The 15,000-nt window shown below is 40.2% G+C and overlaps 3 protein-coding genes across 3 annotated transcripts in view; all 3 read right to left on the bottom strand.

Moving 5' to 3' along the window:
* The window catches only part of LOC109414878 (DAZ-associated protein 2), a 353,216-nt gene that overhangs the window by 85,566 nt on the left and 252,650 nt on the right, over positions 1-15,000 (bottom strand). The gene's annotated exons all lie outside the window — the stretch shown is intronic.
* The window catches only part of LOC109413463 (ADP,ATP carrier protein 1), a 37,186-nt gene that overhangs the window by 17,066 nt on the left and 5,120 nt on the right, over positions 1-15,000 (bottom strand). The gene's annotated exons all lie outside the window — the stretch shown is intronic.
* On the bottom strand, positions 9,435-13,342 carry LOC134288417 (uncharacterized). Its single transcript, XM_062853253.1, has 3 exons — positions 12,108-13,342; positions 11,595-12,034; positions 9,435-11,497 (listed from the first exon to the last, which is right to left on the bottom strand). The coding sequence occupies exons 1-3, from the start codon at positions 12,868-12,870 to the stop codon at positions 9,635-9,637; spliced, it is 3,066 nt and encodes a 1,021-aa protein (XP_062709237.1). The 5' UTR covers positions 12,871-13,342; the 3' UTR covers positions 9,435-9,634.

The following is a 15,000-nucleotide window of genomic DNA, read 5'->3' on the forward strand; positions in this document are numbered from 1 at the left end:
GCAAAAGGGGGTCGTGCGACTTGAAAGTTTGGGAACCTTTGACCTAGGCACATCTAAACAGGTTTGAATTAAAATGTCTATGAGTGGAGACGTCAAACGAAAAGATGGAACATAAAGGACGGAAACATTAACAGAAACAGAGAATCACAGCGTGCTGTGACGATGTTCTGCTATCTTTCTCCGTTCGTGATTGAGTGCAGAAGACCCGAGTAAACAACACTCAAATTACTGGTGTCGGTTCTATAGTTAACCGTTTTGGTGTCACAAAAAATGTGACACATTTCAAGAACTTGAAGTGCGTTCAAACGATTGTCCTGTTCTAGAATTTTAGTACCAGGTAAATCGAATCGGTGTTCGTTTTCAATCACATGGACCATCAACGCCGTCTTTTTGAATTCTTCCTCCCTCTCCGTCGCTCTGTTCGGGTCGGAAGATTTCAAATCTGTGTACCACGCGACCTGTCCAAAAATATACGGGCTCCCTAAAATACACAAACCGGACAGTCCACTCAGAGTCATATTATCGTGCATTAATTGCCCGACATATGATCTGTCCAAGTACCTTGCAGACATACTACATCGCTCGATCGACCACAACAAATACAATGTGCAAAATTCATACGAATTCTGCACATTCATAAACAATATCAACCTGCCTCCAGGCTATGTATTGGTCTCGTTCGATGTAGTAAGCCTGTTTACGTGTATTCCACGGGACGTTGCGATAGAAGCGGTGCGAAAGAACTGGAGTATCATCGAGAAAAACAATACAATAAAGAATGTCGAAATGTTCATAGAACTAATTAAATTCTATCTCTCCTCCAGTTATTTCGTCCACCGTGGCAACTTCTACTGTCAAAAGTCGGGAACGGCAATGGGTAACCTATTGTCTCCGGCTCTTGCAGATTTAGTGATGGAAACATTGCTAGATCACGTGCTTGAAGGGATTGATATTCCTATTCCATTTTTGAAAAAGTACGTCGACGATTTGATCACCGCTCTCCCAATCGACATGATTGAACATGTGAGAAATGCGCTCAACGAGTTCAACTCACACATTCAATTCACGTGTGAAGTGGAACATAATAATCAGCTGCCGTACCTTGACATGCTGCTTATACGCACAGCGCAGCAAAAAATCGTCACCGACTGGTACAAAAAACCTGTAGCATCGGGGCGCATTTTGAATTATTTTTCATTTCACCCTCTCACACAAAAACTGAACACGGCCACTGGCTTTATTGGGAGAGTGTTCAAGTTGTCGACGTGCAGATCAGAAAATGAGAAGAAAGAGTTGGTCCGGGATTATCTGCTAAACAACAACTACTCAAGTTCATTGATAAATCGGTTGATAAACCGATATATCAACAAGAACACAAACACACATGAGAGCAACAGCAGTACACATCCCGAACCAAAAGTGTATCGATCTCTTCACCACGTAGAGAAGCTCACGCCGGCTCTCGCAAAAGTCATCAATAGAAACTTCCCTGTAAATTTCAACACCTCGTTTATTTATACACTCTACTCAACATTCGTCGTAGCTTTCTTCCTTTAACTATCTGCTTCTGTTAGTCTCACATAGTCCGACAGATGAGCAGGTGCTCTCCTCTGCCGTGACGATCTTGAGGACATGGCTGACTGTTGAATCTGATTATCGTCTTTCGCATTGTCATCCAAGTTGGAATCCGGGTTACGCCACTCAAGTACTCTTTTGGTCTGTGTGACATGCCGACGTAGCAACTGACCATTCTCATCACTTAAAAGCAGGCTACCGTTGTCCTCTTTGATAACAGAATACCGCTTCTCGTCGAATCTTGTATCGCCTTTAGCCTTTGTTTGTCGTTCCAGTATGACAACGTCACCAGGGTGGACAGTGCAGGGTATTGCTCCCCGGCGTGAATCGCCGATGGCCTTGGAGTAAAGCTTAGCTTCAGCATCCCTTTTGTCCAGCAACTGATCGTCAATATTCACTTTACCAGGCTTTACTAAAGGTAAGCCCCGTCTGATTTTCCTACCAGTCAGAACTCCGGTGCCATCTTGGTGATGGAATGGGCTGAAGCATTATGCGCATTAACGGCCGCCTGCAGTTCATCGTTAAAATTATTGGCATTCAGTAACGCAGATGACATGGCTTTATTAACCACTTTCATGAAATTTTCCACCAAGCCATTTTGCTGAGGAAAAACCCAGATTAATCCACCTAGCGGTGATAGTGCCTTTCTCGTAGAATACGTTCTCTAGCTCCTGCAACATAGAAGCTTGAACTTGTAATAGTTATAGCAATTAGATTCTTTAAGGGTATCAAAAAATATACAGTAAAATGGGGTATCTTCAATAGTTTTTAGCAAATTTTCTTAATATTTTCCCATGTAACAGTATTTCCAATAATAACATACACATTTTCAATAATTTTTGTTCGGTGCAAAACCAACTGTCAAAGTAAGCTTCGATTGTGAATATAGGAAAGTGTGTGCACTGCTTTCGTAAGCTCTGTTAAAGTGAGCTTTAGTGATTTTCAAGTACGAAATGGTATCGCCACCAGAGCAATGGTAAAATTTGAGTTCCTAATGTGGAAACTAATGTGATTGCAGCTAATTAATGCTAATTTCAGACAAAATTTAAGTGACTCATGATTGTTGCGTGAAAATCACACAATTATGGGTGACTTTTTGTGCAGCATATATGAGGGGCCCAGAATCATAGGGGTGTAAGTGACCATTTTGTCGATTTTGAGCTGAGCATATCATAAAATTCTTCAGAGTTCAAGCTTTCAGGAACTTTTTAAAGATTGTTTCTACGATGATTGGAAAAATTACAACAAATCAGAGAAAATTGGGTTGATTTTGAAGCTCCATACATTTTGTATGGGATGAAAAATTGGTCAAAAACTTTAAACCTCATTTACTCGAAAGTGAGTTTTTGTCACTTACACCCCTTTGCTTCTAACCCCCTCATATGTAATTGAGAGTTCTGCGTACATAGACATTGGGCAGTGGCGATTCCCTAACCTCAAATCTACCTGTTCAACGAATGTAAATTCTTGAATTTTCTTAACGAATTGGCTTGTAATTTGGAGAAAATGACGAGAATAGTAGTTTCCGTCCATTTTAAATTTGATCCTGGTCCTGTACTCTTCGCAAATACAAGTTTTAGGGTCGTTGAACAGGTAAAAAGTGAGGTTACGAGACGCCACTGACATTGGGTAAGTGTACCAATTATGGCTATAGTACCATTTATTCGCTATAGTTGATTTTCACCCTTTAACGATATATATCAACAATAAAAAAATGTTAACAACAGATCGCGTTCACAAAAGATGATTGCATTCATTTAAAGTCCACATTTTGCTCAAATTATGGTAGAAATAAATAATTTTCCTTAACATTTTGGCTTCCTCTTCCTTGCACCCTTTTTCGCCATAGTGTACCAGTTATGGCTAATCCCATAAGAAATGCATGCAAATAGTGCGAAAAGGAATCGAAGTTATAAAATGTAGCCATAACTGGGACATCTTTTAACATATTGGTGAAATTCGTTGGTCTTCTCGTTATTTTTGTACAAATAGTTTTCCTTAGGTAGTGCCATAATTGGTACAGGCACCCTTGCATACTTTTAGGCGTTTATCGGTGGTGTGGGTGGATGGAGATTTGGTCCCAATTTTGAAAAATTGATTTCAAATTATGAAAACACGCTTCGTTAAGAGATTTGAGACCAGCTTTAGATTCTACTATAGTTGATCTAACGAGAATAAGTGATCATTTATTAATAAAATAGGGACAAAATAGACAAAACTTGAGTAACTCATAATAGACAACAAGTTGACCCATAATTGTTACACAGCCAATATTGGCCCATTATTGTAGTTTTCATTATTCATCAACTTTTTAGTAATTTTCATCACTTTAAGTGAGTTTTACAAGAGGATTTGTATATAAAACAATAAAAAGGAGTTTCAATGATAAGAATTTAAAATAAAAATAATGTAAGTGTTGAGTGTAACTTTATGAATCAATTTTGAAAAAATGAACTATCCCATCCATATCCGAAAGCTCGAAAATCGTTACCATCATCTATATATATATATATATATATATATATATATATATATATATATATATATATATATATATATATATATATATATATATATATATATATATATATATATATATATATATATATATATATATATATATATGTATATAAATGAGTTCGAAGTCCCTTTGAGCAGGGTCGTGCAATTTCGAAAGGAAAACATGACGTACGACGACTGTAGCAAATCGTTTCCCATGCGAACGGACTGCTGTGATGCTTCATCTCTCACCCAGCAACACACTCGTTCGTTGCTGCTACAGAAACAAGTGTGTATGAAACATGGGATGATACACTTGGATTTTCGTTTCATTTATGAGTCATTGAAATACTTCAACATGCTAAAAACACTATTTAAACCACATTTTTTAATAGTGGTGGACGCCAATAGAATGGTAATTATGTTTTATGAAAGAGGATAACAAATTCGACCACTAAAATCCAATTAACCGGCGCCCGAAACCATTGAGAGACTAGCGCGCACCAGTGAGACACTAATGCTCTGACGGGTGAAGCACAAGCAATGCGACCGGGTGGGAGACTACCGAGTGCTACGATGAGTGGAAAAGTTTTTTTTAACGACCGAGTCATTAGAAAAATGTATGAAACACTTGAAGTGACTCATTCAAATGTTGCATGAAAGTGTATCATTGAAACGAAATTTTACGCCCCTGCCTTTGAGGCAACAAAACTCACGAACGGGTGAACCGATCAGTATGACTCTTGCACGGTTCGATTCGTATTCATGGTAGGGTAAGAAATCAAACTTTGAACTAGTCAAATTGTAATCTTAATTTGAACCATTTCAAAATTCATTAAAACGACGTACTTTTCAGGCAAATATTGTCCCAAAAAAGATGTTAAACAGCTTTCCGTAATATAACCTGATAACATGGACTTTAAAAGCATTGAAAAAATCGTTTTTGTCATGGAAAACAGGCAATTAAAAAATCACTGTGATTTCACCCATTCCCCCCAAAAGAAAGCACATTTTCGGTGCACTCGTACAACTCGTGCATTGTATCACACGCAATATGTGAACACGTCAAATGAAAGCTTATTTATCGTAGAATCGACCAACCGAATAATATTCCGCATTATTTGTCATAAAATTATCAAATTTAAGTGATTCTTACTTGGGGAATGTTATCTTAAGTTGAACCATTTGTAATCTAAATTTGAACTAGTAAACGGGGATGAGCTTCTAGTGTTGGCCTGTAGATTGCGCTAGTGGTTGCTTTGTTTACTCTTGGGGGAGGAAAAAATCCAAATTAGTTTCCAAATTCCTAAAGAATTTCGAACATTCTGAGTTGAGATTCCACTGCCTAATGAAAAATAGGTATGAGAATAAGCAAATTCATGTGATTTTTCATTGTTTAGCATGGAATTGGCTGTTTTGTGAGAGGCTCGAGCTGCTGCTGCCAGTAGTTCAAATTAAGATTAAAATTGGTTCAAATTATGATTACGATGGTTCAAATTAAGATTAAAATCATTGTTGATGAAAAATCAAATATTTCAATGAAATTCGGTGCAAATACAAACTTTTTACCATTTAACAGAAAGCTTATACCCGTGGCTTTCATGTACATACGATTTTGCCGTAGTAAATTATTTCCATGGGGGAGAAAAAATCACTTAAAATTTGCTCTGCTTCAGAAAGCCACAATTTGGTTCAAATTTTGATTACCTACCCTAGCTGTGTTTATAAATATTAAAAATTACGAAAATCAACTAAGAAAGCATGATAAAATACTGATTTTCTATGAACTGGGAAGAAAATCAACATGATCGAAATGAAACCAATCTAGAGTGCTGTGCCGCAATGAACTCAACAGTTGTCAAACCACCACAGCTTGGCAAGACAAAGTTTGCCGGGACAGCTAGTCTTGTATAAGAATAGTAGTTTGAGCATGACGCTGAGGAAGGTGATTCAGTCTCAACACAAAATTTTTGGTCCTTTTTATACAGGAATCCAAAACATTCACCCGTTTTACGGTACAAGCGAAACCGAAGTCGGGTTGGGGTTGAAACTGTGATCTCATCCAGTTCTAACCCAGGTTGGAACTGGATCAAAAAGAAAAACGGCATGAGTTTTGTTTCAATTCAATATATTTCAACATGTTTTCAATTTTACCATGGAAACTGGGTTCAAACCAACAAGCCTGAGATCAACTGGCTCGCACGCTACCACTCGGCTATCGATCGAGTTGATATGAGAGGGAACAAAACGCAGACAACAAGCGTTTGTTGGTCGATGATCACCTCTTTTGCCATGGTAAGGGAAGATTCAAAAATTACGTCCATCGTTTTTCGGGATTTCTAGACCCCCCCCCCCCCTCCCCCCTCTGTCACGCAATTTCCCTATACCCAATACACGTACTGTCACACTATTCTAGACCCCCCTCCCCCAAATGTTGGACGTAATTTTTGAACGTTCCCTAAATTTGAAAACATTTTTATGCTGGTTATTACCGCAAGCCGTCTTTCAGTTAGTTTTCACAACAAAATCAATTCCAGTGTAAAGGGTTAGTTGTAAATTGGGTCAATTATAAAATTGACAGTATTTACACGCTAAGAAAATGTTTCTCTAAAATGAGTAAGATTCACACAAAACTGAGCTAAACTGGAACAGCTCAAAAAATGAGTAAATTGTATTTTCAGCGATAGCGCAGGCCCAAGTGTAAAAATCCAACCAATTTAGGCCGTATAATATTCTTCACATCAGCAAGAATATTATACGACTTAAACTGATGAGATTTTCACACTTGGGCCAGCGCTATCGCTGGAAAAAAAATTACTCATTTTTTAGTTGTCCCACTTTAGCTCCAAAATGAGTGAATTTTCTGACCGTGTATCTGTTGAATTGAAGCGAAGACTACTTGATAAAGTGGTCTTCGATTGAAGCGAAACTCATGCCGTTTTTCTTTTTGAACCTGATTTGGAACTAGATTGGCGGAAAATGTGTAAACAAACAAACGTCAACCAAACTTTAGTACAAGCGAAACCGAAGTCGGGTTGGGGTTGAAACTGTGATCTCATCCAGTTTCAACCCAGGTTGGAACTGGATCAAAAAGAAAAACGGCATCAGTCTGCACAAATTTAGTGGCGATGTATATTTAAATGGATCCTGCAGAATAGTCCATTTTACGAGTCGTTTTTATGAATGAAATTTTGGCAGGAGATAGCGTCCAAGCCCGTGAAAATCGATATCAACATCAACATTGTTGTCACTTCGTAAAATGGCTCATAGTAATTTCAACCGCAAGCCGTTATTCAGTGTAGGAAAACAAAAACTATTTCTGAGTAAGATCAACCCAGTGACAGTAGAAATTTTCCTCGGTAGATGATAATTAGAACCTAACAAATGTACATTTATTCGTTAAGTGGTAGGTAAGTTAATCGCCAAGATGTATGCAACACACGAACCACTAAATATATTAATATGTTCGAGACGTTCATAAATTACGTCACATAAAAATTTTCCATTCTAAATCACTTTTCTCCCTCTACGTCAACATTATAACATTTTCATCTCCAAAATGTGTGCATGGATTATTACACTTTGTGAGTACCTCTTAAAGCGTGTCGTGATTCACGATTGCTCCCTTGCCTAAGCGAAGCACACGCTTAAAAATATTACATTAATATGTGTACTATGCGTAACGTGTACACCTGCAAAAAATTTTGCTCAGTTTCTGAGTTGATCTCACTCAGAAATCGAAAAATCCTTTGTTTTCTTACTCAGTTTCCATTAATGGTGGGACAACTCATTGGCAACGGGTTGTCCCACTTTTAGCTAAAACGGAGTAAGAAAAATAATCGATTGTTCGATTTCTGAGTAAGATTATCTCAGTCACTGAGTAGAAATTTTTCTTGGTGTACTAATTAGAACCCGGTAAGGGAACGTTCAAAAATTACGTCCAACATTTGGGGGAGGGGGGGGGGTCTAGAAAAGTGTGACAGTACGTGTATTGGGTATAGGGAAATTGCGTGACAGAGGGGGGAGGGGGGGGTCTAGAAATCCCGAAAAACGATGGACGTAATTTTTGAATCTTCCCTAAGCGGTAAGTTAATCGCCGAGATGTACACAGCACACGACCCATTAAATGTACTACCGGTTCAGATATGGTCCGATACTGTTTTCCTGCTAACCGTTCATCAGGTTACCGAAAATGCCGCTGTTTAGTGTGTCTTATGAATGAGCTATGTTCAATTTTATATTTGGCCACTTCCGGCGGGACACCCAGAACAGGTTCCGGAACACTACCAGTTTGGATATGGTCTGATACTGTTTTCCTGCTAACCGGTCATCAGGTTACCGAAAATGCCGCTGTTTGATGTGTCGCATGCACGGCTTTGGTTCTCTTTTATATTTGGCCACTTCCGGCGGGACATCTGGAACCGGTTCCGGAACACTACTGGTTCTGATATGGTCTGAGACTATTTTCCTGCTCACCGTTCATCAGGTTATCCAAAATGCCGTGATTTGATGTGTCGCATGCATGGGTTTGTTGCATTTTCATGTATGACCACTTCCAGGGGTACCGGTCCGGAACACCTAAATGGCCATAACTCCGGAACGGCTGGACCGATCTGAACCATTTTCAATAGGAAACAATGGGACCAGATGCCGCGTCGAATGAACCATCGGTCATTAAAATCGGTTGAGGTTTACTGCCAAAAAGTGATGTGAGTTTATTTGTACACACACATACACACACACATACATACATACACACACACAGACATCACCTCAGCTCGTCGAGCTGAGTCGATTGGTATATAACACTTGACCCCTCCGGAGGCTCTATCAAATTTTTGTTTTTGGAGTGAACATATAGCCTTTCGGTACACCTTGGTGTACGAGAAAGGCAAAAACGGAGTGGAGAAAATCGTTTGTATGCCTCTGTCTTCACAATATTTTTTGTAGTCGACGCCGTTGAACGGAGGCCCATTATCAGATTTGATTGCCAGGGGATATCCTTCTCTATTGAACACGTCATCCAAAACTTTCTTGGTGCTGTCGAAGCTGGTTGATTTAACAGGTTTAGCGATGCCATACCTAGACCTGTAATCGATTATCACAAGGATGGATAGCCCGCCAAACCTGGCATATGGACCATTGAAATCCAATGCGATCGTATCCCAGACTGATTTCGGAGCAAACATTCGCCGCATAGGTGGCGGCCTCTCTGGCCTGCCATTCATAGCACACGTTTTGCATGACTTTACCCACTTTTCAGCATCCGTTGACATCCCTGGCCACCAAACACGTTCTCGCAAAATACTCTTCAGTTTTGCTGCTAAAGGATGGCCAGCGTGAGCGACCTCCAGCGTTTTGGTACGTAGTTTCTCCGGAATCACAACACATCCAAGTTTAGTCAGCATGCCTTCTCTCACAAACAAATCTTCCGAAACTGCCTGGAACCTACTCAGTCGCTTTGGCCATTCTCCCGAGTCCATGGACTCTATAACCTGATAAATTTAAGATGACAAAACAAGCATACATGAAATTACTATAAAATAAAATGCATATTTCATTATTTTACCCTTTGTAGAGTCTTATCGCTGGAAGTGAATTCGCGAATTTCATCTTCGGACAGGAATTTGGCAACATTCGCTTCTATGTGGGCTACTTCCCAGGGACTCGATTCTTCGCTGAAAGGTTTGTCTACGCCTTGGTACAATCTAGACGATGGATCCGCAATATTATCGCTACCTTTAACATATTCCACAGTGTAGTTGTACGGACTAAGTCTTAACGCCCAACCATCTGCTCTGGTTAGTGCTCTTTTCGTAGATTCGCGGGAACGGTTTAAAATGAAGGTAACTCCTTTGGCATCCGTTCGTAGAGTAAAATGTCTGCCCAGCAAGAAATAAGAAAAATGCTCCACTGCCCAGACGGCACCTAGGGCTTCCCTTTGATTCTGAGCATATCGTTTTTCCGTATCTGTTAATGCCTTTGATGCGAAGCTGATAATTCGAGGGTTTCTACCTGCTGACTCCTGCACCAGCACAGCACCCAGTGCGTTTGGTGAAGCATCCGTATATAGCACGGCATCCTCATACTCCGAAAAGTAGCCCAACGAAACGGTGCAACGAATTATTCGATCCTTTATCTCGTTGAATGCTTTCTCATGCTGTTCACTCCAAATCCAAGATTTCGATCCAGCCAGCGACCACAGTGGATTCGATATGCTCGCAAAATTTCTTATATACGGGCTTACAAATGATGCTAGTCCGAGGAAACTCCGTAACTCTGAAGATGTCGAAGGACGACGAAATTTTTGAATAGCATCAACCTTTGCTTCTTCAATGTGGAAGCCATCCTCATCTAGCTCATGACCAAGAAATGTAATTCGTGTTTTGTCATACTCGCACTTTTCTTCGTTTAGAGTAAGGTTATTCGCCTTTAGAATTTCGAGAGTCTGAGCCACTGTTTCATGCAATTCCTCCAAGGTGTCGGCAAACAGCAAAACGTCGTCTATATATACTATTTTGTTTTCAATGGTTTCCAGAATTCTAGCCATTTCCCTTTGGAAAATCTCTGGCGCGCAATTTACTCCAAACATAAGTCTCGTAAATCTGAACATTCCGTTCTCCGCCAGAAACGTTGTGAGATCGCGTGATTCTGAACAGAGCTCCAAATGATAATATGCGCTTTTCAGGTCCAGTTTGGTGAAGAATTTTGCACCATGTAGCTTGATCTTCATCTCATCCAACATCGGCAAACGGAAGTACTCGCGTTTGATGGCTTGATTTGGTGCTCTCATATTCACGACGAGCCGGAAGTCGTTTTTTCCCTTTGCCACCGCCGACATCCCGCTTATCCAATCTGGTGCTGTGGTAACCCTTTCTATAATACCACTCTCCTCCATTTCCAGCAGTCGACTGCGAGCACCCTCACGGTACGCGGCCGGGATATTGTAATAAGCATTACGGGTCGGTGGTATGCTTTTGTCTACGCTAAACTTGACTTCGACACCTGGCATCTTCGGAAACGTTTTGTTTGGCGTGACTTCGCAGGTATTCACCTGTGTGCCAACGAACAGCAATTTCAAATCGCTTGCAGTCGACCTGCCTAAAAGAGATCTTTTACCATCCATGACCACGACGAATTCTGCTGCGACTTTGTCCTTGGACCGTAGTGGTTCTATTTCTGCTTTGAAAGCAAAATCTACTTTCATTGGGACGTTGCTAGCATACGCTTTCAGGTTTCGGTTCGAAGATATCTCGATGGGCTCTAGTTTAGCATCCCCCGATGTGTACTCGGCCTGTAGACTTACCCAATCATCTCCACCAACCACGTTGACATCCGCTCCTGAATCGATAAGGAATTTAACGGGACTGGAAGATCCCACTCGACATTCAATTAGGACGTCTTCTAGAGATAATGCATTGAGCTGTTGTCAAGAATAGAAGACAAAAAAAAACTTTATGCTCTGAAGTTATCAATTATATTTCTCGAAATTCACTGAAAACAATATCAACTCATTTTACCTCTTCTTCCTTAGGCTCTACTTTCGCTTCCTGAGGGCTGGCATCATCGATGGCATTGATCCGTTTCTTTCTACATACCACCGCGAAATGACCGAAGGAACCACATTCGTGACACTTAAGTCTCAATGCCGGACACGGGCGATTCTTGTGCGCCCATTTATTGCACCTTGGGCAATGCTCTTGTCGGCTGTTAACAGAACAGTTATCGAAACGGCCTTGTTTGTTACGGGGTTCGCCAAGTTTCCCAAAGCTGCCGTAGCGCTTCGCTGGAGGTCTGAACGGAGTCCTGCTGTACACCTGGTTGACCACCGAATCGTACGTATTACTCGCCTGCGTAGATTCAGTTCTGTATGACTCGTCACGTGTCGCCGATTGGACAATGAAGTTAGTTTCATGGCCGAATGTTCTTGCAGTTTTCGCCAGCTCCCGGTTTGCCATCCCTTCAAATAATATGAATCAATTAAGGAGTAACTAATAGTTTTTTTTTTCTTTTAGCATTCAAGTTATTTTTACCTTTGAGCAGCTGTGCCCGGACAAAACGCTCCTGGTCGCTTGGACTATATCGACAGAGACGCACCTTCTCCATGAGCCTGGCGTGAAAATTGACCACTGTTTCCCCTCGCTCCTGCTGCATACACGAAAAAGCCTCATGCTCTGCTGCGGTATCGGTCATGGAGCGAAGATGATTTTCAACGTTCTTCACGAAAAGTGCGTAACAATCGCTGTCGTTCAGGTTTGGCCTTAGCTTAGCAGCGCGAACGATTCCCTGCATCTCTTCGCCCATCGATAGGAAAAGAAGTTGGGATCGGCGCACAGGGTCGACAGCGTTGGACAACAGGGCAGCAATTTCGAAGTTCTCAATATACTTCGTCCATTCTTCCCACATCTTGTTGGCAGGGATGTTCTTCGGGAAAGGCTTCATCTGGTCCCAGCGGATGTTGGGAGCGTTTTCGATTGTTGACGGGTGGTTACGAGAACAAGTCCAACTTTCCTCAGCATCGTTACTTTCGACACCAGCGTCCCGGGTTCGCTTGTTCCTCGATGTTATCTCTTCTACTGTCCTCTTCAGCTTCGCAAGTTGTTCCTTAAGCACTTCGTTCTCCTTTTCAACGTCCGTTGTTGCTACACATAGGTTGTCTTCTTCTTCGCTGTCGTACCCATATTCTTCGTTGGAGAGCACCGGAGCACGAACATATCTTCCGGCTTCTTCGTTCTCTTCTTCGTCATCATCGTCGCTGAAGCGGTACGCACGAACATACTTGCCCTCGTCCGACATTTCCACTATTCGAAATATTCTTACCAACTTTCTGCAAATAGCAAAATAAGAGAGAGTAGCACTTAGACCTCGTTATTAATTTTCACGATCCATGTTTTTGCGAGTCTTTCAAATAAACTTTTATTTGACCAGCACCTAGAGCGTTTTTCCCACATGTTTGGCGAAAGGAAAAAAGTTCAATACGTCAATTGAATACGGTTTTCGTTACCGTTTCATTTTGAGCCGATTAGTGCTTCCCATGTGACTTTTTACTAAGTAGTGTTTTCTTTACACATCCGCCAGGTGTCCAGCATGGCAAGGTATTTCCAGGCGGTTTTCATTACGCACCCATTTCTGAATATTGCCTTGCTCCTCGACGGTTTCCATTACACGTCTATTTTCCGTAAGGCTCGAAATTTTCCCAGACGGTTTCCATTACTCGTCTTTTAAACCCTTTGAATCACACACCTTTCTGTACAGTTTTCTTTACTGTTTTCCCAGCTATTCATAAGCCAACGTTCAACTGGGCTTCAAATGCGTCAAAACAAACAGACTGTTGTTTTCGAAGCTCAAAGATGCAACGCCGCAGATGGAGAAGAGAAATGTGATTTACCGCATTCCCTGCGCCGATTGCGACTGCGCATACATTGGGCTGACTACGCAACAGTTGAAAAACCGTCTCTCTGGGCATCGGTCTCTCATTAACCGATACACAGATTTGAAATCTTCCGACCCGAACAGAGCGACGGAGAGGGAGGAAGAATTCAAAAAGACGGCGTTGATGGTCCATGTGATTGAAAACGAACACCGATTCGATTTACCTGGTACTAAAATTCTAGAACAGGACAATCGTTTGAACGCACTTCAAGTTCTTGAAATGTGTCACATTTTTTGTGACACCAAAACGGTTAACTATAGAACCGATACCAGTAATTTGAGTGTTGTTTACTCGGGTCTTCTGCACTCAATCACGAACGGAGAAAGATAGCAGAACATCGTCACAGCACGCTGTGATTCTCTGTTTCTGTTAATGTTTCCGTCCTTTAAAGGGTGATACGGTCAAAATTTGGTCACACAATTTGTTTCATAACTTGGGACTGCGTACACCAAAACAGCTGATTTTTTGACCAGTATTGGTACATTATATGTAGCTTATACCATAAAATTTTCATCAAAATCGGTTTAGTATTTGCGGAGATATTGTGAATCCTAAAAACTGCAATTTTAAAACTTTGTACAAAGTGGATTAAAAAATAAGAACATATTTTTACTCTTTTTTTTATAGAGCCAGAAATACTGAACCAATTTCAATGAAAATTTTTCTGTGTGTTAAGTATACATATCAAAATATTATGTAAAAATTTCATTCAATTTGATTCAGCCGTTACAAAGTTATATTTGTTTAGGTGGTCAAATTTTGTCAAATTTTGTCGAATCAAGTCAAATTTTGGTCACACAATTTTTTTCATAACTTTAGATTGCGTACACCAAAACAGCTGATTTTTGGATCAGTAATGGTTCATTATATGTAGCTTGTACCATAAAATTTTCATCAAAATCGGTCTAGTATTTGCGGAGATATTGTTGAACCCTGAGATCCGCAATTTTAAAATTTTGTGCAAAGAGTATTCATACATTTTTACTGTTTTATTTATAGAGCCAGAGATACTTAACCGATTTCAATGAAAATTTTTCTGTATGTGTAGTATGCATATCAAAATGTTGTGTAAAAATTTCATTCAATTTGATCCAGCCGTTACAAAGTTATATTTGCTTAAGTGGCACTCGGTCAGTTTTTTCATATTCAAACTGCTACAACTTTGAAAGTATTCATACAAAATGGCTCAAAATTTTACTAAGAACGTATTTTCATAATAGTACTATACAGTAAAATTTTGATAAAAATCGGAGCAGTATTGGTAGTTCTATAATCAAAATTGTGCTTTATTGACCTTAAATTTCCGAAAATTCACTATGGAGCGCCTTTGTACAAAATTTTAAAAAGGTAGGTCGATGGTTTTGTCTATATATCAACCAATACTCAATCGATTTTGATGAAAATTTTATGGTATAAGCTACATATAATGTAGCATTACTGGTCCAAAATTCAGCTGTTTTGGTGTACGCAGTCTAAAGTTATGAAAAAAATTG

This window comes from Aedes albopictus, chromosome 2, assembly GCF_035046485.1.
Source record: "Aedes albopictus strain Foshan chromosome 2, AalbF5, whole genome shotgun sequence".
NCBI lineage: Eukaryota > Metazoa > Arthropoda > Insecta > Diptera > Culicidae > Aedes > Aedes albopictus.